The 18,969-nt window shown below is 42.4% G+C and overlaps 1 protein-coding gene across 1 annotated transcript in view; it reads left to right on the top strand.

Annotated features, from left to right (window-relative positions):
- Positions 1-18,969, top strand: part of nfatc1 (nuclear factor of activated T cells 1) — a 46,850-nt gene that overhangs the window by 21,073 nt on the left and 6,808 nt on the right. The window contains exons 7-9 of the mRNA XM_026156793.2: positions 2,828-2,883; positions 6,135-6,267; positions 10,355-10,972. Coding sequence (XP_026012578.2) covers positions 2,828-2,883; positions 6,135-6,267; positions 10,355-10,972 — 807 coding nt within the window. The remainder of the gene's footprint in view (positions 1-2,827; positions 2,884-6,134; positions 6,268-10,354; positions 10,973-18,969) is intronic.

Raw genomic sequence — 18,969 nt, 5'->3', positions numbered from 1 at the left:
CAGATTATCTTGAAGCTTTCAGAATGCTGTTTACATTTATTAACTCTCAGATTTCATTTTGTTTTTAGAATGAAAGTAGACCATTTATGCTTCCCTTCATTTCTCTCATACCTGTATCTTTACAGTGACGAATGCTCCTACTGAACATATCCAAAGTTGAATAATTAATTAACTATATGTAGAAGCAATCCCCTCGAGGCAAAAGCTAAGGCTTCGTTTCAGACAGTCTTTCTTACTTTTGGATCTTTATGATGTCAGTAGCACACAGCTCGGGCTGTGAGCACAGTGGCCCCACCCACAACTCTTTTGAGGGGCAACCAATCAGAAGAAAGTTATTTTAAAGGTAACAAGTGTTGTTTCAGACAGAGGATGAGCTGAGGGGAGGCCCAGTTGGAGATGATTGATGATTATTTTGAACTGTGAATCATGCAAAGCATCTCTAGTAGAGTCCAAGAAGAGAAATGTGGAGCCAGACATGAACATAATGAGCGTCCACAGAGAGAGTGAAAAATTTAGGTAACGAAAAATTTATTGTCATAAGCTGTCACTTTTTTCTCAGAAGTTTCATACTGTTCCTGTCAGTAAGTTATAAATATTTCACGTAGGAGGTTGTCGTATATTCCCCTTCTGTCTTCCTCTCATACCTTCATGTTTCATCTAGAACGGTCACGAGGATGAAGATTTGAATGATGAAGTAGTTTTGTTTTTTTTTCATTTTGTTTTTTGTATAAGTGCTTACTTATACTAATTATTGTATTGTGGGCTTTCTTTCTATGATAATGTAATATTTACACTGGGTTTTTAAAGTACTAAAGAGACCGTGTAGGGAAAATTTACTTGAAATGGAATTAAAATATTTTACCAGTGAAAAAAGACAAACATACAACAAGTAATAGCAAGGTTTTATGATATATGTTGAGTTGCACGCAACAAGGTTGCACGAAGAGACGTATTAAGTGTCATCTGGAAGACAAGTCGAACCTGTTGATGTATCTGCAGCATTCACAGGCTGCGTTGCATTGTTTCCTTTTTTCTTTTCTGGTTTGCAGCTCGTCAGAAATGTTCTTTCCATCCCTTTGAAGTCATTTCAACCACTTACATTTACATGTGTATATTGACTGTAGCATAAACATTATGCATTATTAAGCACTGTGTGGCTAATGGCAGCAGAAACCATGTCAGATGTTTGATATTTAGCAGAAATAATAAGTGATCTTTTAAATGTCTAACAGAGCAGGTTTAAAAAGAAAACTTTGCTCTAATAGCTCAGAATAGCTCAGCCCCAGTTCCACATTCTTACTTACAGCAGGTGCACTGAAAAATTGACTAAATTAGTACAAGCAGAGCCTGTATTGTAAAAACAGTATTTGAGACAGGCTTCTGATTGTTGAAGAGTTTGAAAATATGTCTCCAGAAGTGACAGCTCAGCTCTCAGTTGAGCCCCTCTCAGGTTTCCCTCGAGTTATTACTAAAGTGACAGCACACTCTATCTCAGCCTTTTTTGTTGGTTTTTCTTGGATGATAGTCCGTCTGTTTCATATGAAGGAGTTCTGTGGAAACATTTGGTAAAAAAAAAAAAAGACTTTTATTTTGTGTTTAGAGTTAAAGTTGAAATAATGAGCGTAAACTTGACACTCGAAGATTCAAATCGTCTGAGAGGAATTTGTAGCCCTATTACTCATTCGAAACGAATGTTATCGCTTCTTCCTGGAGAGCAGCAACCCTGAAACTCTAATGCTAAGTGTCAGGCATGTGCAGCAGCTATAAGAAAAATGAAAGTGAGATCAAACAGAGCAGAGAGAGGTCTCCGGCTCTCCAGTCAGTGCCAAGCTGCACCTCCTCCATCTGTGCCACCTCACAACTCCCGTCTACTCAAACACCGAGCGTCCCGTCCGTCTCCACTGAGCTGTCTGCTCCATTCAAACGCTCCACTTGTCAAACTGCAGGCATCATGTTGAGCGACACTGAGTCAATTTTCTTCAAAAAAAATTTGGCCATGGCTGACTTTTTCTTTCTTTTAAAGTAAAGTTTTCAATTTCACAGCCCTTTAATGTCAATTTAGAGCCTTGTTAATGAGTCAGGGGTCTAAAGAAATCACAGCGGTTTCCCTCTGTCTAATAAATTGGTTGAAAATTATAGTTTTACTCACACCTCATTGGGCAAAATGACAAATCAAACCCGAGCTTTTTTTAGCAGGCCTGTGTTTCCAGCAGTTCACATGATGCCTCGTTTTATTGCCTGATGGGAAAACCATTTTTATTGTGGCAGCTAAACAGAAGAAAACGCACATTACCAGAAAAGAAGAGAAAAAAGTACCAGTACCGTTTAACAATCATTATATGGGGATAGCGGAAAGATTCCTATGAGAACAGAAGAAATGAGAGGTTTGAAAGTCGAGGCGAGTTGTCAGTTTCCAGTCGCTGCGCATTAACGAGCCAACCAGCTGCTCAAGCATGTTGGGATTCCACACAGCGATGAAGTCAAGCTTTCTCTCATCCACCAAAGATGTCGCTCATCTCTTTGGTATGACTGCTTTTCTTTTCTTTTTTTTCAGGATTGCATCAGATTTCTCTCTGTGCGATTTTGTTGTCTCGAAGTCTGTCCCCGGTTTGTTAGACCGAGGATATGAGCTCATGAGCCGTGGGTCAGACAGTGTGACGTTCGTGATATCCTCCGCTCTCCGGAGCTGTTTTATACATCACTGATGTAACCGATAATAATAACAACACTCATTGCATTTCTTCATTTCTGCTGGGAGCCAAGTAGGTGGGTTATTTTCTGAACCGTCGTTGCTAAGTCTTTCTCTCTTTCCTGTCCTTTCTTTTAGACGGTCACCACATCTGGGAGACTGAGGCCAAGGTTGAGAGAGACGCCTCGAAGCCTGTAAGTGATACATGTGACACAGTGATCGTGACAAAGCTGATCTCATTTCAGGATTAAAGCGCTGTGTAAAGAGCAGCTGTTCCCAATCATTTATCTGAACTCGATGCCAAAATGTTTAGTCTTCGCATCTGAAAAACAATCTAACGTCTAAATTAAGAGAGCCGAGAGCGACTGGAGCCCCACTCAGTGTGATGAAGAACAACCTGCCTTAGCAACAACAACGCATTTGTTTTTTTTTATTGAATCACAAATCTGCTGTAAACTTATACATAATTAGATGGGAAGTTCAAGAAGTCTTTAAAATTTGTAAACTATTCTAGTCATTCATCTACTAGCTTAGCATAAACCTGTAAGGAAAGGCAAAATAACCCAACCCCTTAGCTAATACTACAAAAAGAATGTGTGTTCATTATTCAACTGTTATACTTTTTATATCTGATCTCTTATTTATTTACAAGAAATATTTTACAGGGCTGGAAGAAACTAAGAGGGCACTTACCAAACACTTCCTGTCTCTGTACTGGACACACTTTTGCCTTCACAACTGCCTTAATTCCTCAGTTTTTCATAGCATAGATTCAACAAGGGGCTGAAAACATTCCTCATATATTTTTGGTCCATAATGACACGACAGCATCGCACAGTTCCTGCACATTCACGACATGAATCTGTTGTTCCACCACGTCTCAATGGTGCTCTATTGGATTGAGATCTGGTGACTGTGGAGGCAATTTGAGTGCAGTAAACTCAATGTCATGTTCAAGACACCAGTTTGAGATTATTTGAGTTTTGTGACATGGTTTGTTATCCTGCTCAAAGCAGGCATCAGAAGTTGGATACACTGTGGTCGTAAAAAGATTGACAAGGCCACTAACAATGTTCAGGTGTTTATGTGACACTCCTGAAGTGTGTCGAGAAAACATCCCCCACATCATTACACCAGCCTGATGGTTGTTACCAGACAGGATGGATCCATGCTTTCATGTTGTGATGAGTCCGTGTGAAGTGCAGCCTTGGCTTCCTATTCTTAGCTGACAGGAGTGGCAGCCGGTGTGGTCTTCTTCTGCTGTAGCCCATCTGCTGCAAGGTTTCACATTCAGAGATGATCTTCTGCTTACTTTGGTTGTAACAAGTGGTTATTTGAGTTACTTTTGCCTTCCTGAGATCTCAAAGCAGTCTGGCAGTTCTCCTCTGACTTCTGGCATTAACCAGAAGGCATTTTTTCACCCAGAGAACTGCTGCTCATCAGATATTGTCTGGTTTTCAAGCCATTCTCTGCACTAGATGCAGTAGATCAGCAGTTTCTCAAATGGCAGCAACAATGATGCGATTGAGAGTCACTTAAATCATCTCAGCAGATCACCTTGACCATGTCTACATGTCTATTTGTGCTGATGGTATGTGATTGGTTGATTACACATTTACATTAACAAGCAACCAAACAGGTGTACCTAATGAAATGCCTAATGAAGTATCAATACCAGCGTTGCCTTTTGTTCTGAATCAGTAAACTGTGACTGTAACAACAGCGCTGATTTCCTCAACCCAGGACAGAAGCTTCAGTGTTGTGTTTGAAATGTGTGGAAAAGGTGTTCAAAAGTTCAGCCCTCCACCTGTGGGGGTTTGAGCCTGGCAGTGTATCCTGTCTTGCGCTCAGACAGCTGAGGGAAAGACAGAGCCAGAGACGTGGTGGGAGTCTGGGAGATAGACGAGGGGATTAGAGCGTGTATAAATGTGAAGCTCTGCACCTGCTCCCAGTGTCTTCCCTCTACAAAACACAGACACACACTCACTTAGAGTGGCTGCTGGGGCACATCTGTCTGCTTGAATAGACAAAGGGCCTCCCTCTCTCCGTCCCTCCCCACTCAGTCCAGTCTGCTGGATTGGTCCCATTTCAAACACTGATGCTGCTTTGGCCAAGTTTAATCTCAGGCCAAACAACGAATCCAGAATACGTCACCTGAACAGACTGATCTGCCCCAATGAGCGCAGATCTGGGAAGACGAGGGATGATTACGTTTTCTTTTTAAGAATTACTTATAATTAGATACAGATTTCTCATATAAACCTAGATAGATGGTCTTGACGCACTCACTTAGGGAGTCCAAAAATGCTCCTCTATGTTCAATTTGTCACATTTTTTTCCTTCCCACTGTTTGCATGATAGGAACCAGTTTTATTATATTAAACCTCCCAGACCTTGTTTTGAGATTTTCTTTTGCTTTTTGTGTTTGTTTTAACTCAATTTGCAATTTTATGATGTAACACACAAAATGCAGGCATAAAACTTTCAGAAATATTTGAATGACTTCAATTACATGTGACACCAGTGGAATCCTGCAAATACAGCTGCCTAACCGGGACACAGTTTACACAGTCCAAATGAGGAACCCTTTCCTGAAATTTAATTGCTATTTCTCTGAAGGGCCGATGGATTTCAGGGAGTAAGAAAAGTAGAAAAGCCTCATCTGGCTCCACTTAGCTTTACAGTGGTAGTGATTTAATATAACGTGTGTCAGCTCTCACCTGTACATGTCAGGCCCGGCCGTCCTCCGAAGCTCAGTTTTGCAGACGGATGACTTCCTCCCTGACTACTGAGCAGCGCCTCCAACACACTCGGTCATATATATTCCCACACACATGCACAGAAACACACACATGGGGCTCATGTGTCCACAGGCTGAACCCAGGAGTGTGGTCACTTCTGGCCTTCACTCTCAGCAGGAAGCTCTGCTGGGGAAATAAACTATCTGGACACTCCCAGGTTCAATTTATTCACTTTGACTGAGTTATTCATTGTGCAAACAACCAGAGTTCCCTCTAACCTTACTTCATGGCCTCTTTGTGGCTTTCAGATGACAACCAGATTTTTACATTGTATCTGCCGCCCCTTAAATTTAAGCTACAATATAGTGGAAGGGACTGCAGCCTGGATTTTGTGTTCCCCTTTCCCCCTTCTAATGGCCAACAGGGGGTGACACACATGTTGCCAAAATAATCAGATTGTGTAGCTGTCAGGGTTTACCTGTGATTGTCAAATTGGCACAGACGGGCATGTAGTGTTCTCAGTTTCTTTGTCACAACTACCTCTTCAATATGACAAACAAGAGAAGTAAAGCCACAGTGACGACTTCCCCCTTTTATATGTACTAATTAAGAAGTTTAAGTGCAAATGCAAAGCTATAAGCTAATTAAATGGATATTTAAATAGATGGTGTGTTTTTAATGACAGAACTTGTTCTGTGTTGCAGAATTCGCTTCTTGTTGAAATCCCTCCCTACCGAAACCAAAGACTGTCCACTCCCGTCCACGTGAACTTCTACATCTGCAATGGCAAGAGGAAAAGAAGCCAGTACCAGCGCTTCACCTACGTCCCTGCCACCGGTAAACTTGTCTTTATAGTCTGCAATTTATAGGTTTGGTCATCGCTGTCCTTCATAAAATGTTAAACTCCTTTCATATGTTTGCTGTTACAGTGAGTCCATAGTGTGGTGGCTTACACATTTTTTTAGCCATACAAAAAGTTCTCTGGTTCAATTTCAGGGGGAGCTCCAAATCCCTGTAGGCTCGTAAGAGCCAAATCAAGCTACCTACATATACTCTTACAGTGAGGGATGCTCACTGCTCATAAAACGATGCTCATAAAAATGGCTAAAGTTCAAAATAGTCTGTCAGTCTATGTTCACTCTTAGCCAGAAGCTTTGTTTCAAGTTGCCTTTTTCTACTCCTGAATCTGGTTGTGAGCACACAAGCCCCACCCACCTGCTGTCAATGTTTAGAGGAGCAGCCAATCAGAAGAAAATCACTTAAAACATTTATCTCAAAGCTTTTCCGGACCCTTTTTACTAACAATAAAAAGTGTGAGCACCACAGCATTAGAAAAAATGTCAATTTTTTTTTGATTCATTAAACATCTTTTTTGTAGTGGCTCTATACCTCACAAATGAGGTCCAAATCATGAGAACTACCATCTTAAAGGGAGGGGGAAGGGATCTAAAGCAACTTGTTTTAGCCTGAACATGAACTCTGGATGAATTTATTTTGAATCAGCAAAATATTCTCTGTGAATGGACATTAGCATAGTGGATCCACTTTATGTTGTAACTTCTTTTTCAGCAAATTTTGATGTGATGAAGCTGCAAAAAAAGGGAAAATATAGTGTGAATAAGGTAAAAACTGTCTTCAGATATATGTTAAGCTGGGGGTCAATAGTATCACTCACCATTTAGTCTTGTTCATGTTTTAATAATTAAAAAAAAAACAGCTGCTTTCATTATCATTTAGTGTAGAGTTGCGTTTTTGCTAATTTAACAAAACAGTCCCGTCAGCTTGAAACCCAAATAGTCAAACCATTTTGGTCACAAAGTAAAATAAAATATACATATATAACCCTCCATTAATCTCCAGACTTTTGGTTAATTTTTTGTTTTTGACTTTTTTGTCACCATGCCAGCCCCTCACTACTCTCAGTCTGCTCTTTTCCTTCCACATCACAGACTAATTAGAAACATTTTCGCTGGGATTTTACTTCTGAAGACGAGAACAAACAGTTTGTATTCCCCCCTTGTCTGGTGGTTTTCTAGGGAGGAACAAAGCAACGCTATTATTCCTCCATTGTAAAAAGAAATCCATAAAATCTGTTCTTTTCCATACCTGTTGCTGCATGAATGCTGAGGCAACTGGACACACGAGGGTGGGGAAAGGGGCATGGGAAAAACATGTTATTTGAATAGAGAGCCTTTTGCCAAGCTAAATATAAACATTGACCCACCAACTGAAATGTAAAAACCACTGCTAATTGCACTCCAGGCTTGGAGTGAAAATCCAGTGGGTGGTTCAAAGCTGCGATTCAGCTGAACTGGCCCGGCCCTGTACGTGGGCGACGGATTGCCCCGCCGTGAAAGTGGAGCATTGTCCTCGGGCTGCAGAGTGTAAGGGAGTGGACAGACTGTGGGACAGCAAGTGTGGTCAGTGTCTCCTAGAAGGTGAAAGCTTTTAAGGCAGCAAGCCAGCAGGCTGAACAATATAATCTGCCAGTCTTCTAGAAAGGGAGAAAATCATTGAGAAAGTTTAAACAAATGGACAGACTGAGTAAAAACACAGCTGGAAAAAATGATCAAGGCCTCAGTTCCTCAATGAGATGTCTGGACAGAATGCAGTCATTTCCCAATCTTTTCAGCCTGATGGTTAATTGAAAATAATACAAAGACAACCTTTCAGATGTTGAGGCTCAATTGTTTTATTGTTTGCTAAAAAAAATACTCGTTTTGAATTTGATTACAGCAATTTGTTTAAGAAAAGGAGGACTGAGGGAGGTCTTTGCTGCACTTTTGAAAGTAAAAGTTCCCCATTTTTCCTAAATATGGGATTTTCGCCTCAGGTGTTTTCTTTGTCATTGTTTTTTGTTTCATAAAGCGCCAAATGCCAAACTAGGACTGGATGAGCACCAGTTTGGTACCCGCACTCTTTTGCTATGGAGTTGTGCCATTGTAACGTGAGCAGGCTGACAGTTAAATGATGTAGCATTAATGAAGCCTTCACAGACGTGCGAGTAAGATGGACCCCCGATGTCATCACTGATCCTTGAAGGGTATTGTGTCAGTGTTTTCCAAAAACAACCTAAGATTTTGAAGTTTTCCCCTTCACCCAAGTTAATCTAAAAAGAGAAGGCAGCAGCATTTATGGGGTTTTTTTTTTATATCTGTTCTTCACATCTGACCTGACGATCACAACCATTCACTATTTGGCGTTGTTTTCAGCATCGTCTTTGACTGAAATCTGGAGTTTTCTACAGATTCTTTGGATCATTTGATGTTAGTATGAACGCAGATGATGAAAGGTTTAGATTGAAAAGCTTATTCTCATGTAGTCTTTCACAGTATCTATATTTTGAAAAGCAGTTTTTACACATCGCTAACATGTTGTGGGCTGTGTAGAGCTTTTTTTAGCATTACAACCCTTTTCCAGTCTTTTGTCGTCCTCCAACATTTTTAAATGCATTGCTGACGTCAAATTCAAAATGCGCGTGATTTTTTTTTTCAATCACATTTCTAAATTTGATGCGTTTAAGCGAAATAATCAATTAAAGAAATCTGTAAATCGTTTTGTTCCGCTCTGATTTACGCCTCAGGTTCTTTGCTTCTGTTTTGAAGAAATCACATCTGTACCTTTTTCTCTTTTTTTCATCAACAGCAGGTGTTTCAACAGCTCACACAAAAACAACAGATTTATTTTGGGACACGTAGTACACATGGTTGATCTTCTCACTCCGGAAACCCAAGGGCAGGCTCTCTTTTCTGGCAAAACAAACTATTTGCACTTCTTCTGCACCCTTCTTTGCACATGCATGCATCTACCCTCCACAAGCAGGCAGACACACTTCCTCCAAACAGACCCAAAATAGGGGTGCGTTTGCTATTTTAGTCGTGCGGTTTGTGTAACTATCTCATTGCAGTTCCTCTTTTACAGTTGTTGACAGGCGAGGCTTCACCATGCATGACACGTCCTAGTTTCACTCCTTTTAATCTAATTAGCCTTTTTATTTAGCTCGGGAACTCCCTCTAAGATTAAAAATATCTTTTTAAAGAGACATCCCCGAGAAAGATGCAGAATTACATAAAATCAGTAGACAGTCGGCAAATCAAACAAGCGTGACAAGAACAAGAAGAATAAAGCATGAGTTATTAAGTATTTCAGCTTCTATTTCAAGCACATGCTTCATATTATGATCTAAAATATGCTCGGCAGAAAAAAAGTAGAAGAAATAGATCCAGTTTGATGATGCAGTGATGCAGTTCAGGGTCAAAGCTGTGCTGTCGTGTGCTTGTAACCGCACTGAAACGCTTGTTATATAAGATTGATGTGGTGTCATTGGCTGCAGCTGATTGATGGCCCGCATTTTGAAACTTTGTGTCCAATATGTTTCGCTGTGAAATCTGGACGGATGGCCAAGATGACAGCGACTGAAAACAAGACGTGGCTCATTTGAACTCAGCGTTGGTCCTCCGCAATCCTCCGACACCCCAAAGACCCAATTTCATGTGTTTGCGTTCAGTTAAACTCTTGCTTTGTCTCGGTAAGGAGGCAGTAATTTTCTTTGAAATTACTGAACCCTGCTGAGCACGAAGCTGCTGCTGCTGCTGCAACATATATCATATCGCACATGTACTGTAGTGGATATTAGCACCAGAACAGGATCCAAAGAAAACAGGGCTTTTATTATAGAAGCAGCCAGATTTTTCTCGTGTTGATGACTCATCCCTTTTTTTACTTCTTTTTTCTACTTTTGTGAATGTTTTCTGTTGGGTGGGGGAGCTCAGGCCCTAACACAGAGACTCATTGATGAGAGTGTTTGTTTGGCAGTGTGTATCCTAGCCACAAACCCACTCACTAACTCACTCGCTCACTCACACTTGCAGGATGGTTGGAATATGTGTTTACTCATTTAGCTTTTCCTTCTGTTTTCCTTCAGTTCCAACAATAAAGACGGAGCCTCGCGATGACTATGATGCTCCTCTGATGTGCACCCAACATGGCCCTGGCTTGTCCTTACTCCCAAAGCCATATTACCCCTCACAAGTCATGGCTCCGATGATGACCTCTGACCTCAGGCCATGTGTTGTTGGCGGGCCTTATTCAGCCAGCCAGCAGAAACTTGCAGCCAAGCCCTCCTCCTCCTCACCTCCGAGCACCAGCCCTAAACAGCACGATCTCCCACCCTCACCCTTCTCAAAATGCCTCCCTGCGAGCCCGGCCGTCCAACAGCCGGGCTCGCAGTCCCCGATCCCGCACGTCTCTATCATTCAGGAGACTCCCGGGCGCTACCAGCCACCCAACCTCTACTCGCCCAGCAGCTGCTCCTCCTCCCCAACCTCGCAGGCCTCCAGCCCGACTGACGCCCCCTTTTCTCCAACCCACTGCATGACACCAGCGCAGCCGGTGAGCGGCAGCACAAGCCCAGCCGCTCAGCAGCACCCCAAAGTGCCAGAGAGGGCTCGCTCTTCCCTGCAGGAGGATGGCAGTCCCTCGCCACTGGCTGTCAGCATCAAACAAGAACCACAAGAGCTGGACCAGATGTACCTTGATGATGGTGAGACTTTTTTTACTTTTACAAGACAGAATTTAAATACTTCTAATCCACTGCATGGAAAAAATTATAGAGCGAAATCCCCATCGAGCCCCCTAATTGATGAAACAATATGGTTTTTATTACCCTCCAGCACAAAACGACCGTACTATATCTCCAGGCACTGATAGCATTTTTGATTATCATATGACTCACTTATCACTTTTGCCAGGAAATTTTTGGCCATCAAATCACAACTTAGAAGTTTTTTCCTCTTTTTTTTGTGTGGAAATCCTCTGACTCATAGTCATTTAAAAGAACAGTTAAACATTTGTGGAAAATGTTTGTTTGCTTTGTTGCTGAGACTTAAGAGATAAGATTGATCTCATTTGTCTTTGGTAAATACAAAGTCATAGCAAGTGGAGGATTTAGGGTTTTATCATAGTAAGGAGAGGGGAAGTGTGGGAAACTACTAGCATGGAAACCTGGAAGCACAAAATCCTCCAAGCACATCTAAAGTGCACTGACTACACCTTCTTTGTCTTATAGGTTGTTGAAATAAAACATTTGAGCTTCAGTAATAAAACTTATAGTGTAGCGCTACACCCAAGATCCAGAATGTGTTTCAAAAAATGACTGGTAGTCTCTGTGTGTTAATTAGAGCTTTTCAGACTCAGATCTACATGCCTAAGATGCATGCAGTCAAAAATATGTGGCACAACCAGCAACATGTGTGTGTGTGTGTACTCGTTTAGCTTTGCTTTTATTCTATTACCGGTAGCTTAAGCTACAGTCGCACTAGCAAAAACAGTGGTTGAAACCGCAACGCGATCAAAATTATAGTGACCATGTGCAATCAACTTGTAATGGCCCTGCTTGAAGTGGTCAGGGATGGGGAACTGGTCTGTGATGACTCCCAGTCAGTTTCACTCTTCAAAGCAGCATTGGTGTATCAGAACAGCGATAAAATGGGGATAAATTGGCAATAAGGCGGTGACAGTCTGCTTCAATCATTTTTTTAATTAACAGGGTCAAGTTGGCACTTACATGCAATCTGTTTACAGTTAACTGTGGTAAATCTCAAATCTGTTGCAACACTGCCGAGGTGGACTCAACAACAGTGGGCTGAGCAGAATCTGATGATGTGAAGACTCCACCGACACACTCCACCGTATTAGGGAATAGCTTAATAAAGCTGTTCCCTAATACTTTAAGTGTCGTGGAGTCTTCATGTCATCAGATCTTTGTCTTCTCCATGCATCTTGGAAGTAGGTGAAGTTTTGCCAGAAACATTTGTTGCAGACTGAGCAGAATCCACACATCAGGCATGACTCTCAGTAACAACTTGGGCCTGATCCAAATGAGGCACATTTATAAACTTGTAAACAAACAGATGCTGTAAGTAAATTTCATTAATGACCAGCACTCTACCAGAAGCTCAGGGAGTGAATGTTGTACTCGCTGTAAGCGCAGGTTTTACTCATGTTTCTCTCTCTGACAAGAGTGAGGCTGAAGAATGAATGTTTATGATATAAGGGTGAAATCTTCTGTTAGAAATTGTTGGCGGCCATGTGAGGTCCTGAGAACTGAGACTCAGGTGGAGCGTGGGATTTATCCAGAGATAAGGTGCTTTATTACAAAGCTTTAATATGTTACGCATACATTTGCTGGTTATGCATCTGCTACTGTCGCTCCTGTCACTGGCCGATGGAGAGGAGCAGCCACACCCTTGAATGAAAAGCTCAACCCTAACCTCACCGCCGCATCACTCACATTTAGAGCAACTTAAAACACGTTACATGTTACGAGTGATTTTCACATATTTGTTAGGTCTAAAAGTCAGAAAGTCTGCTGCTGATTTCAGTAAATAGAACAAGATGCCTCCTTTCCTGTACAGGGTAAACAGAAACAAATCCCTCATCAAAGCAAACTGGTTTCTGAGGAATTTTCTCAGTGTAATATTTCGTAAACTGGCAGCATTTTGTGCTGTTGCATTTTGACATTATTTCAAATTAAATGTTTAGGTTAAGGGGCAGTAGATAGGAGGTTTCATTCAGCTTTTAACTTTGAGTTTTTGAAGAGGAAACTGTGAGATATATTAATATTAATTTACTTAGCACACTGTAACATTCTGACAATATTCTAACAGATCAATTAATAACTGAGTTCTTTCTGACATTTGTAATACCGCCTATCAAGTAAAGTAAGATAAAGAAACACGAACGCTGCTGTGTGTGCGGGTCTCAGTGTGGAAACCTCCTCTGTTCAGTATAAAAAGGAAAACCAGATGTATCCTTGTTCCTGCCTCCTTCCAATGCTCCGTTAAGTTCAGCTCAGTTCTGCTCTATTTCAGTAAAATCCCAGCATTACTGCAGAGCAGGAATACGTGTGCCTCGGCTCTAAACACTCCGAGTCAGCACTGAGTAAAGAATTTTGGAGCTGCGCCCACAACTTTGAACCATCCAGCCGTGCCAATTACGTACTTGTTCTGATAACATCTCTGTCTTTTATTCCAAATAAATAACCACCGGTAACTCTCACACACATATCGGGGGCAAAATAAAGCCTTCTTTTCAGTGTTAAATTTAGCACAATTTACAGTAAATTTTCCACCACAAACCTCAGTAACTTAGGCTTGTGTGATTCCTTACTCTGTGTCCTCACTTGGAGAAATAAATGACTGAGCAGAGCAGCTTCTCACAGCCGCAGATTGACTCCGACTGAGTCAGTGAGTTGGCATTTTGTCTGCCATTTATAGAGTTGATGGCGATTAATTGCAGACCTTTGCCTGCATTTGATTGCAGTCGGAATGAGTCAGAGAGCTGTGCAAACGAGCTGGCCCCAGTGTTTTCTGGCATTTTCAACTCCTCACTGCAGGCATGTCATGTGCCTGCCTGCTTCAAGTCCTCCACCATAATCCCTGTCCCCAAGAAACCTAGGATCACTGGACTAAATGACTACAGACCCGTGGCTCTGACATCTGTGGTCATGAAGTCTTTTGAGCGCCTAGTTCTCTCCCATCTCAGGACCCTCACGGCCCCCCTCCTGGACCCCCTGCAGTTTGCATATAGAGCCAACAGGTCTGTAGACGACGCCATCAACATGGCCCTACACTTCATCCTGCAGCATCTGGACTCCCCAGGAACCTACGCCAGGATCCTGTTTGTGGACTTCAGCTCTGCCTTCAACACCATGCTTCCAGACCATCTCCGAGACAAGCTTTCCCAGATGAATGTGCCTGACCCCATCTGCCGGTGGATCACTGACTTCCTGACGGACAGGAAGCAGCATGTGAGGCTGGGAAAGAATGTCTCGGACTCCCGGACCATCAGCACCGGCTCCCCTCAGGGCTGTGTTCTTTCTCCTCTGCTCTTCTCCCTGTACACCAACTGCTGCACCTCCACCCACCAGTCTGTCAAGCTAATCAAGTTTGCAGATGACACCACCGTCATTGGGCTCATCTCTGACAGGGATGAGTCTGCCTACAGGAGGGAGGTTGAACGTCTGGTGTCCTGGTGCAGCCACAACAACCTGGTGCTGAATGCCCAGAAGACAGTGGAGATTATTGTGGACTTCAGGAAGCACACAGCCCCACTCCCCCCCATCATCCTGACTGACACCCCCATCACCTCTGTGGACTCATTCCGCTTCCTGGGTACCACCATCACCCAGGACCTGAAGTGGGAGCCCACCATCACCTCCGTCATCAAGAAAGCCCAGCAGAGGATGTACTTCCTGAGGCAGCTGAAGAAATTCAACCTGCCAACACGGACGATGATGCAGTTCTACACTGCAATCATCGAGTCCATCCTCACCTCCTCCATCACCGTGTGGTACGCTGGAGCCACTATCAGGGACAAACAGAGACTGCAGCGTGTTGTGCGCTCTGCTGAGAAGGTGATTGGCTGCAGACTCCCATCTTTGCAGGACCTGTACACCTCCAGGACATTGCGGCGTGCAGCTCGGATCTCAGCTGACCCTTCTCAACCTGGACACAGTCTGTTTGACCTGCTCCCCTCAGGCAGGAGGCTCCGGTCCATTCGCACCAGAGCCTCTCGCCATAAGAACAGTTTCTTCCCCTCTGCTGTTGGACACATGAACAATAACCACATGATTGTCCCCGCCACTAACACATGACCCTACGCTGTGTTCACTGCATCATTCTATGTTTGGCACTGATCTCCACCTGCACTCATGTATATATCTTTCAACGTAGCACTCTTAATTCTTATTCTCATGTATATATCTCATGTATATCTCATGCACATATCTTTCCACGTAGCACTCTTAATTCTTATTCTCATGTATATATCTCATGTATATCTCATGCACATATCTTTCCACGTAGCACTTTTAATTCTTATCCCTACTTTTATTTTTTTCCATGTCTATTTAAGTGCTATTTATGACAGCATGTTTGCACTGAAGCACCGCAGCAATTTCCTAATGTTGTAAACCTGCTCAACATTTGGCAATAAACCCCATTCTGATTCTGATTCTGATTCTGAGAGAGACGGGTTGCCTCCTTCCACACAACCTTGCATGCAATCGCCTTGTGACAAAACAATTGGTCAACCAGAGGACAAGGATGCTGCACGCATCTGATCAGTTTGTCAGTGCAGCTATTTCCAATCAGTCCCACATGATTGGAAGCATTTTATTTTATTGATGTTTATTTGTTTATTTGTATTATTTTTCATTTTGCTGACCTGTTTTTCCTCTAGCGTGACTGGGGCCTTAGCTTAGCTGCAGAGAAGGTAGAAGTCATACGAGACAAAGAACATTTTTGTAGCGAAGTGAAACAGTGTTAAAAATAATGACAATGATCAACAGCAGCCATTGTTAGTGCTTTTTTTAATCTGTGATGGATTTTTTTTATGCTTCTTCCTCTTCACAATTAACTATATTGATCTCTGTTTAAGCCAAATCTGCATTTGATGGTCTACACACAGCTGACTTACAAGAACGTCTCTGTTAGCCTCTGAGTTGCTTGAATTCCTTTAATCCCTTATTTCTCAGCCAAAGAGCTTTGCAACAGACAACATCAGGACAAAAATCTTCTATTATTAGTTCACATCACAGTAAAAATGCACTTAAGCCTTTTCGGCACGTGGCCTTTATAACCACGTTTCTGTTACACGAGCTTAATTTTGCAATGTGCTCTGAACTGCACTGAACTGGAAGTCCCCACTTATCTGGGAGTGTATTCAGAGTGACATTCTTACATTCATTTACTTAACCGATTAGCCAACTTATGGTGGCAGGGGTGTTTGAGTCAATCACAGCTGTCATAGGGTACACCCCAGACAGGGTGTTAGTCCATCACAGGACACGTCTACCCCAGAGGAAATCCATACAGCCACACAGACAGCATGTATAGTCAACACAGAAAGGCAGTAGAGCTGTCCACTGCAGCAGCGTGCTACTGCATGCAATCACTGACATGCACTGGCTTCTTCTCAAGGTCCCCTCACGTGGTGTAAAACTGCACTTTGTCAATCCTCAGTACAGCCCAAAAAACATCCACCAATGGCCCCACAGATACATTTAGCCAAACCCAGCTATTTTTCTTTGGGTAATCAGTACAAAACTGAAGTGTAATAAGTTTTTATGTCCACTACAAAACATCCTGCTTATATGTCTACAAAAAATAAAAGAAATCCAAATTTCAGATCCACGTATCAGCGTCGAAATTATGAAAGAAATATTTAAATTCTCACTTTGGGCAGTACTTCTGCACTGTTACAGCTTGTGTCAGTTACAGCCTGCTGAGGCAGTAGATGGTAGTGGGAGTGATGAGACGGTGTGCCAAGATGTTTATCACTGCTGTTGCAATGCTTTAAAGTATTTCTTTCTTCGCTGCCTAAGCTCTGGTGGTCTAGAATTTGATATAATTGACTTTAAACACAGAATAAGACGATTCGGCTCAAACCTCACTGAAAAAATAAATGCCCTTTTTGCATCGCCCTTTATTTATGTCACAGAAGGCAGGATTTTAGTAGCACTAACTCTGTGATCTCACTGCTCTGGCCCTCTGCGCTCACCACTGAGGTTTTGGGGGCTTTGTGCGCTGCATTGTGGTGATTGGAAATAAATTGGATAAGTGATCTTCCTCGGGGCAGAAAAAAACCCCAGTTTGTGGCTGTGTGTAAGGTCCACAGCGGAAAGAGTTCAGTAGATGAAGAAACACTAACCAGCAGCTATCAGCAGACGGAGCAGCGCAGCTTTGATCCATCACCAGAGCCCCCGCTGAATCGTCTGGCCGAGCTTTGTGATGATGGAGAGTGAGATGCTGTTGTTGGGCCTCAGATTGCGGCACTCAGACTGTTCTCATGCCACTTCCTCCGAACAGTCTGGATAAATACATTATCACTTCTTTACCCCGTCTGCGGTAATATTTGGCAGGCTGGAGCTCCAGATTTGATTTGTTAATGTGCTTTTTTTCAGGTTCTAACGTTCCAGCCAGGTGTAGTTAATGAAATCAAAGTATTTAACTACGCCATCACAGTCATAATGGATATTCCTGAAGGGTATCCTTGTTAGACGTGTTTTCGCTGGCAAATTGAGGGAAATTTTGCTAAACATTCCTTCGTTATTGTGGCTTCTCACTTCATTAAACCTTTGGCATGGTTTGATACAGCTTTACGGCCTCGCTCAGGTGTGATGTCGAGCGTGCTTGTTAAACCACAGACATCCGTATCTGAGGCTTTTTTGCTCATACAGAGTCCTTTCTGAAATATGATCGCGGGTAGATTTTATTTTTTTTAGTATGTAACGAGTAGTCTTTGCTCAATTTGATTTAATTTCACAGAAATTTAAACACTTATCCTGTTAAACAGCCACACTATGCTTCATTTTTAACTGAAAGTGGCACAGGTGGTTTTCGTCTCCCTCTTCCACTGGTACTGTTTTCGTCTTTTTATCCGTGTTTGCACAGCCTCTAATATTCATCAGGACCCCCCTCTGCTGCGCATTTTTTCACACCGTCCCCCGAGAGGCCACAAACATATCTGTTCGTGGAAAGTCTGACTCGCGTAGTCTGGAGCCAAAGGTACAGTATAGGCTGCAGGGTGCTGCTGAGGGAGATGGAGGTCTGCCACACTGCTATAAAACTTGCTGACTGGAGAGGTTTGCATGCTTCCCTTTAGCTCAGAATGAGTCTGGATGAGGTGGCGAAAGCCATACGTTATACTGCACAGTAGTGTGTCCAACACTTTTGTCAGTGATGAGGTAACACGAGCAAAGCATTTGAGCCCGATGTGAGCCAGCGCATTATGAAATGCTTTTTATGGCGTGTTGTGGCTTGTTAGATGTCAGAAATGTACAATTGATGACCAGAGATTTAGGCTATCAGAGGAAAAATATTTTGGAATAAATCTGTGAGTCATACCTGACTCTGTTAAATCACTCAGATTTTATACAGTAAAAGGCAGTTTTACAAATTTTATTATGTTTAGAAGGAATTGTTAGCTTTCTTTTTATTTGTTTGTGCTCTATTCACCAATATTCACATCTGCCATGTGTTACTCATTGCTCATTTACTGGTGCATCATTAAACTCAATAAAAAGCACACACAAAATATGCTGTAATGCAGTGGAAAAGTCCCAGGGTAAAGATTTATCTTAATTATGTAAAGTTTGGTGCAGCGGTTAATACTGTCGCCTGCAAAACTGCACCTTTCCTCGTCGTGTGGAGTGAGTGCCCTGGTGTCCTTCTGCAGTCCAGAAACAGTTTATTAGATTACCAGGTGATTCTATGCACTGAATACCTGCCTGAGGTGATGGAGACGAGTGAAAATAGATGTAGAGACTACTTTACGAATTTGGTAGGGCAGTTATAATTGAAGAGGCGGTCTTTACGGTCTAAAAAGTTGCTGGGAATCAGTGTGTGTGACAGAAGAAGCATTGAAGCTACAGTGTAAAAGACACTGGATTTACATATGTGTCCTTTTGATGAGCTTTTAGGTTAAAGCACTGTATGAATGCAGTCTATTTGCTGCTGTAATTGCTTTTTCTCTCCT

Source organism: Astatotilapia calliptera, chromosome 22, assembly GCF_964374335.1.
Source record: "Astatotilapia calliptera chromosome 22, fAstCal68.1, whole genome shotgun sequence".
In the NCBI taxonomy this organism is placed as follows: domain Eukaryota; kingdom Metazoa; phylum Chordata; class Actinopteri; order Cichliformes; family Cichlidae; genus Astatotilapia; species Astatotilapia calliptera.
This window is presented reverse-complemented; position numbering and strand designations above follow the sequence as displayed.